The sequence below is a fragment of the Prionailurus bengalensis genome, chromosome D1 (genome assembly GCF_016509475.1).
Source record: "Prionailurus bengalensis isolate Pbe53 chromosome D1, Fcat_Pben_1.1_paternal_pri, whole genome shotgun sequence".
Lineage (NCBI taxonomy): Eukaryota > Metazoa > Chordata > Mammalia > Carnivora > Felidae > Prionailurus > Prionailurus bengalensis.
In genome coordinates this window covers 73,760,051-73,776,119 of record NC_057346.1, presented here as the reverse complement: position 1 = coordinate 73,776,119, position 16,069 = coordinate 73,760,051, and the positions used below count along the sequence as shown (strand labels likewise).

The window sequence follows — 16,069 nt, the reverse complement described above, 5'->3', positions numbered from 1 at the left end:
CACTAACTTTTTTTGTTTTTTTTTAAATACTGAGGTCAAGATCATTTTTAAATTCTTTTTAAGTTTTTTTTTTTTTTTTTTAAGTTTGTTTATTTATTTTGGGAGCGGGTAGAGAACCAGTGGGGTAGGGGCAGAGGGAGAGCATGACAGAAGATCCGAAACAGACTTTGTGTTGACAGCAGAGAACCTGATGTGGAGCTTGAACCATGAGATCATGACCTGAGCTGAAGTCAAATGCTTAATGAACTGAGCCACCTAGGGGCTCCTAAAGTTTGTATGTATGTATGTATGTATGTATGTATGTATTTATTTATTTTGAGAGAGAGAGAGAGAGAGAGTTCACACATGTGCGAATGGGGGAGGGGCAGGGAGGGAGGGAGAGAGAGGATCCTAAGTGGGCTCCATGATGTCAGCATGGATCCTGATGCAGGGCTCGAAACCATGAACCGTGAAACCTGAGTTGAAACCAAGAGTCCGACGCTTAACCGACTGAGCCACCCAGGTGCCCCAAGACCTTTCTTTGTATGGACTTGCCAACCTCAGATTTGCCTCTTCTTTCTGGTTTGGATATAAGAGACATTCCTTCCATTTTCCAAAACTTAACTCTTTCCCCTTTTCTTTTTCCTGTCTCCCCAGAGTATTTTCTACCATTACTCTTTAAGGAAGAATTTGTACTTACTGCCTTTCCAGTCTCTCACCATCTTCTCTTATTTTTGTCATATTGCAGAAACTTGTTTCTGGTAAAATGAATACTAATTGCCAATCTAGTGACCATATTCACTATCCAGCCATCAAACATTAATCTGTGTTTGTCTGTAAGGGTGTTTCTGGATGAGATTAACATTTGAATCAGTACACTGAGTGCTCTCCCTCATGTGGGTGGACCTCATCCAACCAGTTGAAGGCCTGAAGAGAGTGAGAGAGCAAAGTGGCTGACCCTACTGCAAATAAGGGGAAATTCGGCCAGCCTGACTGCCTTTGAGCTAGATAGAACGTGTGTTTTTTCCTGTCTTTGGACTCCCCACTGAAACATCAACTCTTCCCGGATCTTGATTCTGCTGGATTAAGATGGGAACTATACCATTGTCTCTGGGGTCTCTAATTTGCCAGCTGCAGAACTTGAGACTTGTCAGCCTCTATAATCACAGGAGCCAATATCTTACAGTAAATCTCTTTATTTATGTGTACATATGGGATATTGCACTCTTGTTCATCTTGATGGATACCTACAGCCATTAGCAGACAGAAATTTCCCTGTAGAAAATTGCAGCAATTGGATGATCCTCATCAAGTATATGTCTTTAGGTCTGGAATAGAGTATTTCTAGGGGTGCCTGGGTGGCTCAATTGGTTAAGCCTCCGACTCAATTTCAGTTCAGGTCATGATCTCGTGGTTCGTGAGTTTGAGCCCTGTGTCCAGCTCTGCACTGAGAGTGCAGAGCCTGCTTGGGATTCTTTCTGTCTCTCCTCTCTCTTTGCCCCTCGCCTGCACACACATGGACATTTGTGCTCTCTCAAAATAAATAAATTTAAAAAATATATATATTTCTGGATGGTGACCAAACAACTACATGGATTTACAAACCCAAAATATTTACTAGAAAACTCATTATTTTCTCCTGGACAGACCTCTTCTTTTGTTGTTCTGTATATCAGATAATGGTGTTAGCAGTCTTTTCTTATTTTTCTCTTCATTCATTGAACACTATTTGAGGATACGATGTATGTGTTACAAATTAATCATTCACAGACCTAATCCTTAAAGAACTTGGGTTAGAAGGAAGAGACAAGATGTGTGTGCATATAACTATAGTACAAAATAGAAAGCCTTGAATGCTACATAAAAGTTTGTGTAAAATCAATGGAGAAAAGAGATGATTTGATGCCTAGGTTATTTGGAGTGTGAGGGAGGGATTTTGGGGTAAGAGTTGAAGGAATCGGTGTAATATTAAAAAATTTTTTTCTTGTTTTTGTTTCAAAAAAATGGAGAAAAACAAAACATCTAATGTTAATGTGTGAGATGACACATTGGCAGCTTAACTGTTTTTTACTTTGTAAAGCCAAAGTAAAAACAGAACATTTTGAGTTAACTTTTCAGGTGTTGTTATTATCTTGATAATAATCAAGGACTGTAGCTAGTTATATAGTCTATTTCTATACTGTCAGTTGAAACCTGTAATAACCTTGAAAGGAAGGGCCTGATTCATGAAAGGCAGTAAAAAATACAATTTTTTGGTTAAAAAAAGTCTATAAATGCCCGTAAGGAGATTCAAAATTTGGTAATAAGTAAAACATAAGAAAGAAAGAAAGAAAGAAAGAAAGAAAGAAAGAAAGAAAGAAAGAAAGAAAGAAAGAATTATTGGGTCAAGCAAAAATACAGGTTTTCTGTAGCATTGCTCCTGCAGAGGTCATAATGTTGTTTTTCTTGTGTTTTCCTCCCTCTCTCCCTTTCAAAATTTTATTTAAATTCTAGTTAGGGGTGCCTGGGTGGCTCACTCAGTTAAGCATCTGACTTCAGCTCAGGTCATGATCATAGTTCTGGTTTCAAGCCCTGCTTTGGGCTCTGTGCTGACAGCTTGGAGCCTGGAGTCTGCTTCAGATTCTGTATCTCCCTCTCTCTCTCTCTCTCTCTGTCCCTTCCTTGCTCACACCCTGTCTCTCTCAAAAATAAATAAACATTTAAAAAAAATTAAATTCTAGTTAGTCAACCTACAGTACAATATCGGTTTCAGGAGTAGAATCCAGTGATTCATCACTTACATACAACATCCGGTGCTCGTCATAACAAGTGCACTCCTTAGTACCTACCCATCATCCCTCTAGCCTATCCCCCACCCACCTCTCTCCATTTACCCTGTTTGTTCTCTGTCTTTAAGAGTCTCTCATTGTGGGCGCTTGGGTGGCTCAGTCGTTTAAACCTCTGACTTCGGCTCAGGTCATGATCTCACAGTTCCTGAGTTCAAGCCCCATGTCAGACTCTGTGCTAATAGCTCAGAGTCTGGAGCCTGCTTCAGATTCTGTGTCTCCCTCTGTCTGTGCCCCTCCCCTGCTCATACTCTTTCTCTCTCTAAAAAATAAATATTAAAAAAATTAAAAAAAAATGAGTCTCTTGTCGTTTGTTTCCCTTCTTTTTTCTCCTCCCTCCCATATGTTCATCTGTTTTGTTAATTTCCACGAGGAAAATAATGTTATTTGTCTTTCTCTGACTTATTTTGCTTAGCATACATAATACACTCTAGCTCCATTCACATCTTTGCAAATGGCAAGATTTCATTCTTTTTGATGGCTGAGTAATATTCCATTGTGTGTGATTGTGTGTGTGTGTGTGTGTACACGTACACACACACCCACGTCTTTATTCATCAGTCAGTGGACCTTTGGGCACTCTCCATAACTTAGCTGTACTCCTTCGAATCTGTATTTTTGTGTCCTTTGGATAAATACCAAGTAGTGCTGATCGTAGGGTGCTTCTGTTTTTATCTTTTAAAAATTATTTATTTATTTTTGAGAGAAAGCGTGAGTGAGTGAGGGGCAGGGAGAGAGAATCCCATGAAGTGCAGAGAGGGAGAGAGAGTGCAGAGCCCAGAGAGGGGCTTGAGCTCATGAACTGTGAGATCATGACCTGAACTGAAGTCAGATGCTTAACCAACTGAGCCATTCAGGCACCCCTATTATTAACTTTTTGAGGAACCTCCATACTGTTCTCCAGAGTAGCTGCACCAGTTTGCATTGCCACCAGCAGTGCAAGAGGGTTTCCCTTTTTCCAAACCATCACCAGGATCTGTTCTTGTGTTGTTTATTTTCGCCATTCTGACAGCTGTGAGGTGGTATTTAATTGTGGTTTTGATTTGTATTTCCCTGATGATGAGCTATGTTGAGCATCTTTTCATGTGTCTGTTAGCCATTTGGATGTCTTCTTTGGAAAAGTGAACTTGTCTTCTCATATCTTAACTGGACTATTTGTTTTTTGGGTGTTGAGTTTGCTAAGTTCTTTATAGATTTTTGATACTAACCCTTTATCCAATATGTCATTTGCAAATACCTTCTCCCATTCCATAGGCTGCCTTTTAGTTTTGTTGATTGCTTCCTGTGCTGTGCAGAAGCCTTTTATCTTGATGAAGTCCCAAAAGTTTATTTTTACTTTTATTTCTCTTGCTTCTGGCAACATGTCTAGTAAGTTGCTATGGACGAGGTCAAAGAGGTTGCTGCCTGTGTTCTCTAGGATTTTGATGGTTTCCTGTCTCAGATTTAGGTCTTTTCATTCATTTTGAATTTATTTTTGTATATGGTATAAGCAAGTGGTCCAGTTTCATTCTTATGTGTGTTGCTGTCCAGTTTTCCCAGCACCATTTGTTGAAGAGACTTTTTTTCCATTGGATATTCTTTCCTGCTTTGTCAAAGATTAATGACCACATAGTTCTGGGTCCATTTCTGGATTTTCTGTTCTGTTCTGTTGATCTATGTGTCTGTTTTTATGCCAGTATCATACTGTTTTGATGACTACAGCAGCTTTATAATATAGCTTGAAATCCAGAATTGTGATGTCTCTAGTTTTGCTTTTCTTTTTCAGGATTGCTTTGGCTATTCAGGGCCTTTTGTGGTTCCATACAAATTTTAGGATTGGTCTAGCTTTGTGAAAAATGCTGGTGGTATTTTAATGGGCATTGCATTAAATGTGTAGATTGCTTTGGGTAGTATAGACGTTTTGACAATGTTTGTTCTTCCAATCCATGAGCATGGAATGCCTTTCCATTTCTTTGTGTCCTCTTCAATGTCTTTCACGAGTTTTTGATAGTTGTTAGAGTACAGATCTTTTACCTCTTGGTTAACTTTATTCCTGGTATCTAATTGTTTTTGGTGCTATTACAAATGGGATCAATTCCTTGCTTTCTTTTTTTGCTGTTTCATTATTTCTGTATAGAATTGCAACCATTTCTTTCTTTAAAAAAAATTTTTTTTTCAATGTTTATTTTTGAGAGACAGAGACAGAGCATGAGCACAGGAGGGGCAGAGAGAGAGGGAGACACAGAATCTGAAGCAGGCTCCAGGATCAGCTGTTAGCACAGAGCCTGATGCGGGGCTCCAACTCACAGACCACGAGATCAAAGAGGTTTTTGCCTGCTTTCTCCTCGAGGATTTTGATGGCTTCCTGTGTTACATTTAGGTCTTTCATCCATTTTGAGTTTATTTTTGTGTCTGGTGTAAGAAAGTGGTCCGGATTCATTCTTCTGCATGTCGTTGTCCAGTTTTCCCAGCACCACTTGCTGAAGAGACTGTCTTTATTCCATTGGATATTCTTTCCTGCTTTGTCAAAGATTAGTTGGCCATACGTTTGTGGGTCCATTTCCAGGTTCTCTATTCTGTTCCATTGATCTGAGTGTCTGTTCTTGTGCCAGTTCCATACTGTCCTGATGATTACAGCTTTGTAGTATAGCTTGAAGTCTGGGATTGTGATGCCTCCTGCTTTGGTTTTCTTTTTCAAGATTGCTTTGGCTGTCCGGGGTCTTTTCTGGTTCCATACAAATTTTAGGATTATTTGTTCTAGCTCTGTGAAGAATGCTGGTGTTATTTTGATTGGGATTGCATTGAATATGTAGATTGCTTTGGGTAGTATCAACATTTTAACAATATTTGTTCTTCCTATCCAGGAGCATGGAATTTTTTTCCATTTTTTTGTGTCTTCTTGAGTTTCTTTCATAAGCTTTCTATAGTTTTCAGTGTATAGATTTTTCACCTCTTTGGTTAGATTTATTCCTAGGTATTTTACAGTGTTTTGTGCAACTGTAAATGGGATCGATTCCTTGATTTCTCTTTCTGTCGCTTCATTGTTGGTGTATAGGAATGCAACCGATTTCTGTGCGTTGATTTTATGTCCTGCAACTTGCTGAATTCATGAATCAATTCTAGCAGTTTTTTGGTGGAATCTTTTTGGTTTTCCATATAGAGTATCACGTCATCTACGAAGAGTGAAAGTTTGATCTCCTCCTGGCCGATTTGGATGCCTTTTATTTCTTTGTGTTGTCTGATTGCCGAGGCTAAGACTGCCAATACTATGTTGAATAATGGTGGCGAGAGTGGACATCCCTGTCTTGTTCCTGACCTTAGGGGGAAAGCTCTCAGTTTTTCCCCATTGAGGATGATGTTAACGTTGGGTCGTTCATATATGGCTTTTATGATCTCGAGGTATGCTCCTTCTATCTCTACTCTCTTAAGGGTTTTTATCATGAAAGGATGCTGTATTTTGTCAAATGCTTTCTCTGCATCTATTGAGAGGATCATATGGTTCTTGTCCTTTCTTTTATTGATGTGATGAATCACGTTAATTGTTTTGCGGATATTGAACCAGTCCTGCATCCCAGGTATAAATCCTACTTGGTTGTGGTGAATAATTTTTTTAATGTATTGTTGGAGTCAGTTGGCTAATATCTTGTTGAGGATTTTTGCATCCATGTTCATCAGGGAAATTGGTCCCTAGTTCTCCTTTTTAGTGGGGTCTCTGTCTGGTTTTGGAATCAAGGTAATGCTGGCTTCATAGAAAGAGTTTGGAAATTTTGCTTCCATTTCTATTTTTTGGAACACCTTCAAGAGAATAGGTGTTAACTCTTCTTTGAATGTTTGGTAGAATTCCCCTGGAGAGTCATCTGGCCCTGGACTCTTGGTTTTTGGGAGATTTTTTATTACTAATTCAATTTCCTTAATGGTTATGGGTCTGTTCTAATTTTCTATTTCTTCCCGTTTCAGTTTTGGTAGTGTATATGTTTCTAGGAATTTGTCCATTTCTTCCAGACTGCCCATTTTATTGGCATATAATTGCTCATAATGTTTGTTTTTATTAAAAAACATTTTTTTAAAACTTTTATTCCTTTTTGAGAGACAGAGAGTGAGTGGGAGAGGGACAGAGAGAGAGGCAGACACAGAATCTGAACCAGGCTCCAGGCTCTAGGCTGTCAGCACAGACCCCAACGTGGGACTCGAACTCATGAACTGTGAGATCATGACATGAGCTGAAGTCAGACGCTAAACCAACTGAGCCACCCACGCACCTCCAATTTCTTTGCTTGTTATGGTGTGTTCAAATTTTCTATTTATTCCTGTTTCAGTGTTGGTAGTTTGTATGTTTCTAGGAATTTATCCATTTCTTCCTGGTTGCACAGTTTGTTTACATATAATTTTTCATAATCTCTTATAATTGTATTCTGTGGTGTTGGTTGTGATCTCTCCCCTTTCATTCCTGATTTTATTTTTTTGGGTCATTTTTGATACATCTGGCTAAGAGTTTATCAATTTTATTAATTCTTTGAAAGAACCAGCTCTTAGTTTGATTGATCTGTTCTGTGTTTTTTGTTTGTTTCTATATCATTTACTTCTGCTCTAGTCTTTATTATTTTTCTTCTGCTGCTGGCTTTAGTCTTTGTTGTTCCTTTTGTAGCTCTTTTAAGTGTCAGGTTAGGTAATGTGTTTGAGACCTTTTGTGCTTCTTGATGTAGCCTGTATTGCAATATACTTCCCTCTTAGGACTGACTTTGCTGCATCCCAAAGGTTTTGGATTGTCTTGTTGTCATTTTCTCTCTCTTTTTTTTTTTTTAAATTAAAACAATTTTTAATGTTTATTTATTTTGAGAGAGAGCGAGTGAGCAGGGGAGGGGCAGAGAGAGAGGGCAAGGGAGAGAGAATCCCAAGCAGGCTCCATGCTGTCAGCACAGAGCCTGACGTGGGGCTTGAACTCAAAACCATGTGATCATGACCTGAGCTAAAATCAACAGTCAGATGCTCAACTAACTGAGCCATCTAGGCACCCCTCGTGTTTTCATTTTCATTTGCTTCCATGTACTTTTTAATTTCCTCTTTAATTTCCTGGTTAATCCATTCATTCTTTAGTAGAATGTTCTGTAACCTCCACGTATTTGTGGTCTTTCCAAATTTTTTTCTTGTGGTTGATTGCAAGTTTCATAGTGTTGTGATCTGAAAATATGCATGGTATGATCTCACTCTTTTTTTTTTTTACTTGTTGAAGGCCAATTTGTGATCCAGTATGTGATCTATTTTGGAGAATGTTATGTGTGCCCTTGAAAAGCATGGTTATTCTGCTGCTTTAGGATGGAATGTTCTGAATACCTGTTAAGTCCATCTGCTCCAGTGTGTCCTTCAAAGCCATTGTTTCTTTGTTGATTTTCAGCTTAGATGAAATTTCCATTGTTGTGAGTGGGGTATAGTCACCTACTATTATTGTATTATTTCAATGAGTTTCTTTATGTTTGTTGTTATTTGATTAATATATTTGGGTGCTTCCAAGTTGGGGCCATAAATATTTACAATTGTTAGATCTTCTTGACGGATAGACCCCTTAATTATGATTTAATTCTTCACCGTCTCTTTTTACAGTCTTTGGTTTAAAATCTGTTTTGTCTAGGGGCCCCTGGGTGGCTCAGTTGGTTGAGCATCTGACTTCAGCTCAGGTCATGATCTCATGGTCTGTGGGTTCGAGCCCCGCATTAGGTTCTGTGCTGACAGCTCAGAGCCTGGAGCCTGCTTCGGATTTGTGTCTCCCTCTCTCTCTCTGTTCCTTCCCCATTTGTACCCTATCTCTCTCTCAAAAATAAATAAAGACTAAAAAAAATTGTAAATCTAGTTTGTCTGATACAAATATGGTTCCTCTGACTTTTTTTTTTTTTTTTTTTGGCATTCATTAGCATGATAGATGTTTCTCCATCCTTTCATTTTCAATCTGCCAATGGCTTTAGGTCTAAAATGAGTCCCTTGTAGGCAGCATATAGATGGGTGTTGTCTTTTTATTCATTCTGTTACCCCATGTCCATTTACATTCAGGGTGATTATTGAAAGATACAAGTTTAGTACCACTGTGTTACCTGTAAAGTTGGTGTTTCTGGTGATGCTCTTCCAGTCTTTGTTGCTTTTGGTCTTCTCCACCCCCACTCAAAGAATCCCCCTTAATATTGCTTGCAGGGCTGGTTTAGTGGTCAAAACTCCTTTAGTTTTTGTCTGGGAAACTCTTTATTTCTCTTTCTCTCTCTCTCTTTTTTTAATGTTTATCCATTTTTTTTGAAAGAGTGAGAGAGAGCACAAGTGGGGGAGGGGCAGCGAGAGAGGAAGTCACAGAATCTGAAGCAGGCTCCAGGCTCAGAGCAGTCATGTCAGCACAGAATTGGATGCGGGGCTTGAACTCATAAACCGTGAAATCAAGACCTGAGCCAAAGTTGGATGCTCAACAGACTGAGCCACCCAGGCACCCCTCTTATTCTATCCCCCCACCCCCTTTTCTATTCTCAATAGTGGCCTTGCTGCATAGAGTATTCTTGGCTGTATATTTTTCCCATTCAGTGTATTGAATGTGGATATCCTGTCACTCCCATCTGGCCTACTGAGTTTCTGTGGACAGATCTGTTTGTGAACCTGATCTGTTTTCCCTTGTAGGTTAAGAACTTTTTTTTCCCTTGCTACTTTCAGGATTCTTTCCTTGTCTGTGATATACCTTCGTGTTGGCTGGCTTTTGTTTAATTTAATGAGAGTTTTCTGTGCTTCTTTGACGTCTGTGTCTTTCCCCAGATTAGGGAAGTTTTCAGCTATAATTTGCTCACATAAACCTTTTGCCCCTTTTTCTGTCTCTATAAATCTGGGACTCCAATAAAAGGAATGTTATTTCATTTTAATAAGTCACTGAGTTCCCTTAAGTATACCTTCATGAACTGTTACCTTTGTTTCACTCTTCTTTTCAGCCTCATAATTTCTCATAATTTTATCTTCTACATCACTAATTTACTCCTCTGCCTCGTCCATCCTCACTGCCATGGCATCTGTTTGGGTTTGCATTTTGGTTATAGCATTTTTAATTTTGGCCTGACTAGATTTTAGCTCTTTTATCTCTGCAGTAAGGGATTCTCTAGTGTCTTCTGTGCTTTTTTTCAAGCCCAGCTAGAATCCTTATAATTGCTGTTTTAAATTCTAAGACATGTTATATCTTTATCGATTAAATCCCTGGCTGTCATTTCTTCCTGTTCTTTCTTTTGGGGTGAATTCTTCTGTCTTTGCATTTTGAAGGAAGAAAAAATAATAAAATAAAAATTAAAAAAAAAATTAAATAAAGGAAGCTAGATCCTAGGTGTGCTTTGGTCTGCTTAAGAGGAGCTTGATAGAAAAAAAGGAAAAAGAAAAAAATTGTAATTAAAATAAAAAATAAAATCAAATAAAAAATTTGCTGCTTCTGTATCTAAGAATAGACACACACACACAAAATGAACAAATGAACAAACAAGAAAAACCCAAATGAATTTATATACAGTTTCCCCTAGAGCTGAAACTTTGTAGCACTCTGCGATCAGTAGTTCTAGGTGTGGAGGTGATTTGTACTAGTCTTCTGGAGGAGGGCCTGTTGCTCTAAATTTCAGGTCAACTTGCCCTAGTGGGGATGTACCTGGAAGGCACAGGTGGCGGGGCTTGGTGCAACAGTTCCATTCTCCACTTGGTGGCACTGTTTAACTCACTGGCGTCTATCAGTATTGGTGTGCTAATGGTAAAAATGGTTTCTCCCCGCTCTCTAGTCTCCAGAGTGGGAATTTCATGCCATCACAGACATGCAGTCAGTTACCTCTCTTGTGTCCCTTGCTTCTGTCAGCTCCGCGCCTTCCCCGTTTGTGTCCAAGCTGTCCACCTGTCAGGCATGCCTGTGTTTCATAACCCCACACTTCAGAGACCCCTGTGGCTCTGTCCTGCACTGATACTCTGGGGGAGGATTTTGCCTTGCCGTGGATGGTGCAGTTTTGTCCCAGAAAATGTTCATGCAGTCACTCAGCAGCTCAGAGTTTATGGTATATCTTGCAACACACAGCTGGAGCCAGGTTTTGCTGCCCTTTGCTGCTAGCTGTCCTTGTTCCTATACAGGTGAACAGGGAAGCTCTTTGGTGCCTGCAGGGTCTTTGCCCCACAGAGAGTCTGTATTGCCTCTACGAGATGTACTCCAGACAGGGAAACTGCTTCTCCCTGTGCCACCCAGGGGATCCTCAGACTGCTTCCGTCTCCTGGCTTCCTCACCTGATCACCACCAGGTGCTGACCTCCAAACTTTAGATTTTACACTCTGCTGTTTTTTTTTTTTTTTTAATTTTTTTTTCAACGTTTATTTATTTTTGGGACAGAGAGAGACAGAGCATGAACGGGGGAGGGGCAGAGAGAGAGGGAGACACAGAATCGGAAACAGGCTCCAGGCTCCGAGCCATCAGCCCAGAGCCCGATGCGGGGCTCGAACTCCCGGACCGCGAGATCGTGACCTGGCTGAAGTCGGACGCTTAACCGACTGCGCCACCCAGGCGCCCCACACTCTGCTGTTTTTAAAAGCTGGTGGTATTGAGACCCTTTCCTTTTCCCCTGTCAGTGGTTTTGGGGAATGGTTTTCTTATGCAGTCCCCTGTGTATTTTTCATGCTTTCTTTCTAGCTACTTTCAGGGGGAGTGCATTTCTTTAAAAATTTTTTTTTTTAATGTTTATTTTTGGAGGAGAGACAGACAGACAGACAGAGTGTAGGCAGGGGAAGGGCAGAGAGAGAGGGAGACACAGAATTCAAAGTAGGCTCCAGGCTCTGAGCTGTCAACACAGAGCCCAAAGTGGGGCTCGAACCCACGAACCGGGACATCATGACCTGAGCCAAAGTCAAACTTAACCAACAGAACCACCCAGGTGCTCCTGGGGGAGTGCATTTCTTGCATGACTCTGGCATGCTGCTCAGTCTCCCCCTCGCTCCCCACGTCCTCTCTGCAAAAAGGGCCTGTTCCCCTCTGTGGCATGGGTGCTCTTCTCTCCCCCAATTCACCTCTCCACACCACATACCTTCAGGTACTCTCTCCCAAATTATGCATATTGTTCTGTTAATCCTCAGATCAATTTCCTAGGTGTTCAAAATGGTTTGATGTTGGTCTAGCTGTGTTCAAGTGATGAGACATGCTCAGAGTCCTCTTACTATGCCATTTTAACTCCTTCTCTCCTTTTTTTAAGTTTATTTATTTTGAAGGAGAAAGAAAAGGAACACCAGCAGGGGAGGGGCAGAGAGAAAGGGAAAGAGAGAGAATCCCAAGCAGGCTCCACACTGTCAATGTGGAGCCTGATGCAGGGCTCGAACTCAAACTAAATCCAGAGTTGGATGCTTAAATGACTGAGCCACCCACGTACCCCTATCATTTTGTTTTTAAGTTTTTTTAGGGAGACTTTTTTGAGAGGTAGAAGGGCAGAGTGATTAAGCATATGATTCTGAAGCTAGGCTGCCTGGTTTGAAATACTATGATTATATTAGTTCTCTGACTTGTGTTAATTAATTTCTCTGTGTCTCATGTTTTAATCTGTAAAATGGGGATAATAATATTACCCACCTACTAGAGATTTGTGGGAAATAAATAATACATATAGCCCTGTGTCAGGCTCTGCGCTGACAGTGCAGAGCCTGCTTGGGATTCTCTCTCTCCCTGTCTCTCTGCCCCTCCTCTCTCTCTCTGTCTCTGTCTCTCTCTCTCAAGATAAATGATAAATAAACTTAAAAAAATACATACATACTTGTAAATTTCTTATAGCAGAACTTGACGTGTAGTAAATGCTCAGTAATTGATAGATTTTTTTGTTGTTGGTAAAATGCATTTAACCAAAATACCATCTTAAACATTTCTAGGTGTACAGTTCAGTGGTATTAAATCCATTCACATTTTGTTGTACAGCCATCGCCACCATCCACCCACAGAAGTCTTATAAAACAGAAACTGTACTTTAAAAAAAATAACTCTTCCTTTCCCAAATTGAACCAATGGTTGAGTGCCTTCTGAACTGGATATAAAGTTCTGTAAAAATACAACATTCAATAAAATCAGATTTTTGTCTTCAAAGGGCTTTCTTTCCACATTAGGACGAATATCAAACAGGATGTGATGATACGGTATTTGGTTCAGACTAAGTACTTAGAACTGATAAGATGGGGGGAATTGTTTCATGCTGAATAATCATAAAGGGCACGGTAGATGAAGTAGCATTTTGTTGGGCCTTAAGAAAATAATAGATTTTGACTTGGATTGTGAGGGCAGCCATTGAAGACTAAAACAGATTCAGAGGCAGGATAGTTCAGCTTGTGTTTTATAGGAACAAGATATGATTCAAGCTAATTGGTTTATGTTACAGTGCTTGTCTCTATAACACAAATTAGCTTATGTAATTGGTAAATATGAGTTTGATGGTAAATTGGAGAGGTGGCATTAGTTCAAACATAATCTTTTCCAACATGGTAACGTTTTATAACAATCAAGAACAAACTTTCTCACAATTAAAGAGAAAGCCTTAGTAATATGAGAAAATATTAAGGAAAAAACTGAAAATCCTGTAGAAGCATTATCTTTCAGTGAAAATGGTGGTTGAAGGAATGGCTTCAAGAACGGTTCCATATTCCACAAGTGTTAAACTGTCTGGTGAAGCTGTAACTACAGAAAAGAAGCTGTGAATTCATTTCTCTTTGCATTATGAACTTACCTGAAAACATCTACATCTTAGATTATATTTTTAACTCCACTGAAATTGGTCTTGAATAGAAGCAAATGCCCTCAAGAACCCATATCACAGGGACACCTGGGTGGTTCAGTCCATTAAGCATTCAACTCTTGATTTCAGCTCAGGACATGATCTCACAGTTGGTGAGTTCGAGCCCTGCATCGGGCTGGGCTTTGTGCTGACAGAGCGCGGAGACTGCTTGGTATTGTGTCCCTCTCTCTCTGCTCCGCCCCACTTTGCTCTATCTTTCTCAAAATAAATAAAAATAAACTTAAAAAAAAAAGATCCATATCACAAATGAAGGAGCAGGAGTTCCAGGGTTTCAGGCTTCAAAGGATCGAAGACCATAATGCTAGGTGCAGATTCAAGTGGAGATTTAATTGTGCAGATATTTCGATAAGGACTTGTTATGTTAGTTAAGGCTTTGATTACAAAGTTACACTGATTTTGAATAGTTTGCCTTAACTCTGTTTTTCCCATGAGTTGTGTTATTTTTAGTTGTGATTTTCTAGAACTCAAGGCTTGTTTTGTTTTGTTTTTCCCCTTAAATGTTCAATTCACATTCTAGCAGAAAGGGCTCTGACACCTTGTAAAAGAAGGAAATTCATTAAGGAATTGTTACCCTAAATTTTCAGTAATTTTTCTGACAAGATCTTGCCATGGTCATTGAAGTTCATTACAATTCTTGAAATGTATGCACTGTATTTTCATTCACTAATTTCAAATTGAAAATGTTCCGATTTTAATTTAGTTAATTTCAATTAACTTAATTTTAAAGGAAATGCTGTTTGGCTGTGCTTGGGTGGTGAATTTATCTCATTAAAATATTGCACACAAAGTTAGGTCAGACAAACTTACCTTTTGAAGGGCTATCATGATGTTTGCATAAATTTACTAACATGGAAGATGCTCGCTAACTCCTAAAAGTCATTCTCTTACGTAAAGAACTAGCTGCTTTCTTGGAATTTGGGGCCACAGTTGAATATATAGAATTCCTGGTAACTAGAGGAGTCCCAAATGGGTTTGATCTCTTTACTTTTTTAAAACAGAGGGTAATCCTTTAAATCATTTAGTCTTGCTGAAGCATTTATGTCAGGAAGATTTTGATTGGAAATATCTTTAGCATTCTATTCTTACTGACCATTACAAAGTACAGCCTATTTCTACTTTGGAGCAAGTAAGACCAGTGAACTTCAAGGCTTAGCTGGTATTACTTTTACAAAGACAGAAATCTATAATTTAAAAACTTTGTTACTGATACGATTTATATTTCCCTCCATGTCTTTGTACACACTTTTGTAAAAATGTGTTTATGCTGTGGTGCTACTTAACATCTGGGGATCTTTTACTTTTGAAATAAAAACATTTTTTTGATTACAGAAAGACCCAAGTGGGACCACTAGTTTGTCAACTGGAAGTTCTCTTCTACAAGAAATTGAAGTACAGAATGAAGAAGTAGCTGCTTTTTGTCAATCCATTACAAAGTAAGGAATTTTTCTTTATAAATTAAAGATTTTTTAAAATTAAATACTTGCTTTTAAAAAGTTAACTTGAAAACAAGCTTAATACTAATCATTCTAAAATTAAAAAAAAAAAGTTAATTATTTTCTCCCTGTGGCTGAAATTTCAAGACCACTAATTGGCACATTAACACCGACTACAGTTGAACCTATATCCTTACCTCTTAGGTTTGTAAGTATTTAGAAGAAAAAATGAGTTCAGATGGAGGACTTCTGATTCTATCAACCAGTGAAAATATGGCTTAAACATATATAAGCTTTGGTACACTCAGAAAATACCTGTTTTTGTTTTTTAGGGAGACTTAATACCCTGAAAACTTTCTAGCATTCAAAATACTGCCCTTCCTGTTTAAGAGATGCTATTATAACGGTCAAGATTAGGGGAACACGTATTTTCCTGAAGGTTAGAAAAATGCATTTTTTAAATGTTTATCTAGAGAGAGTGCGCATGCGTGCGTGAGCAGGGGAGGGGCAAAAAGAGAGGGAGACACAGAATCCGAAGCAGGCTCTAGGCTCTGAGCTGTCAGCACAGAACCTGATGGCTCGAACTTACCAACCAGGAGATCATAATCTGAGCTGAAGTTGGACGTTTTTTTTTTTTTTTTTTTTTTTTTTTAATTTTTTTTTTTTTCAACGTTTATTTATTTTTGGGACAGAGAGAGACAGAGCATGAATGGGGAGGGGCAGAGAGAGAGGGAGACACAGTATCGGAAACAGGCTCCAGGCTCTGAGCCATCTGCCCAGAGCCCGACGCGGGGCTCGAACTCACGGACCGCGAGATTGTGACCTGGCTGAAGTCGGACGTTTAACCGACTGCGCCACCCAGGCGCCCCTGAAGTTGGACGTTTAACCAACTGAGCTACCCAGGCGCCCCGAAAAATGCATTTCTAAAATATGCTTTTAATCTTAAATATAGCCAGTAGTTCTTATAGATGAAGAAACAGGCTCAGAGAAGTTACCTACCAAAATTTACTCAGACAGTAGCAGAGTCAGGTCTCCTTTGCCTCTGATTCAGTTTATT

At 39.3% G+C, this 16,069-nt stretch overlaps 1 protein-coding gene across 1 annotated transcript in view; it reads left to right on the top strand.

The window, feature by feature from the left end:
• Nucleotides 1-16,069, top strand: part of PIK3C2A (phosphatidylinositol-4-phosphate 3-kinase catalytic subunit type 2 alpha) — a 126,039-nt gene that overhangs the window by 41,731 nt on the left and 68,239 nt on the right. Inside the window, exon 3 of the mRNA XM_043582344.1 lies at nt 14,909-15,012. Within this exon, the coding sequence (XP_043438279.1) occupies nt 14,909-15,012 (104 nt within the window). The remainder of the gene's footprint in view (nt 1-14,908; nt 15,013-16,069) is intronic.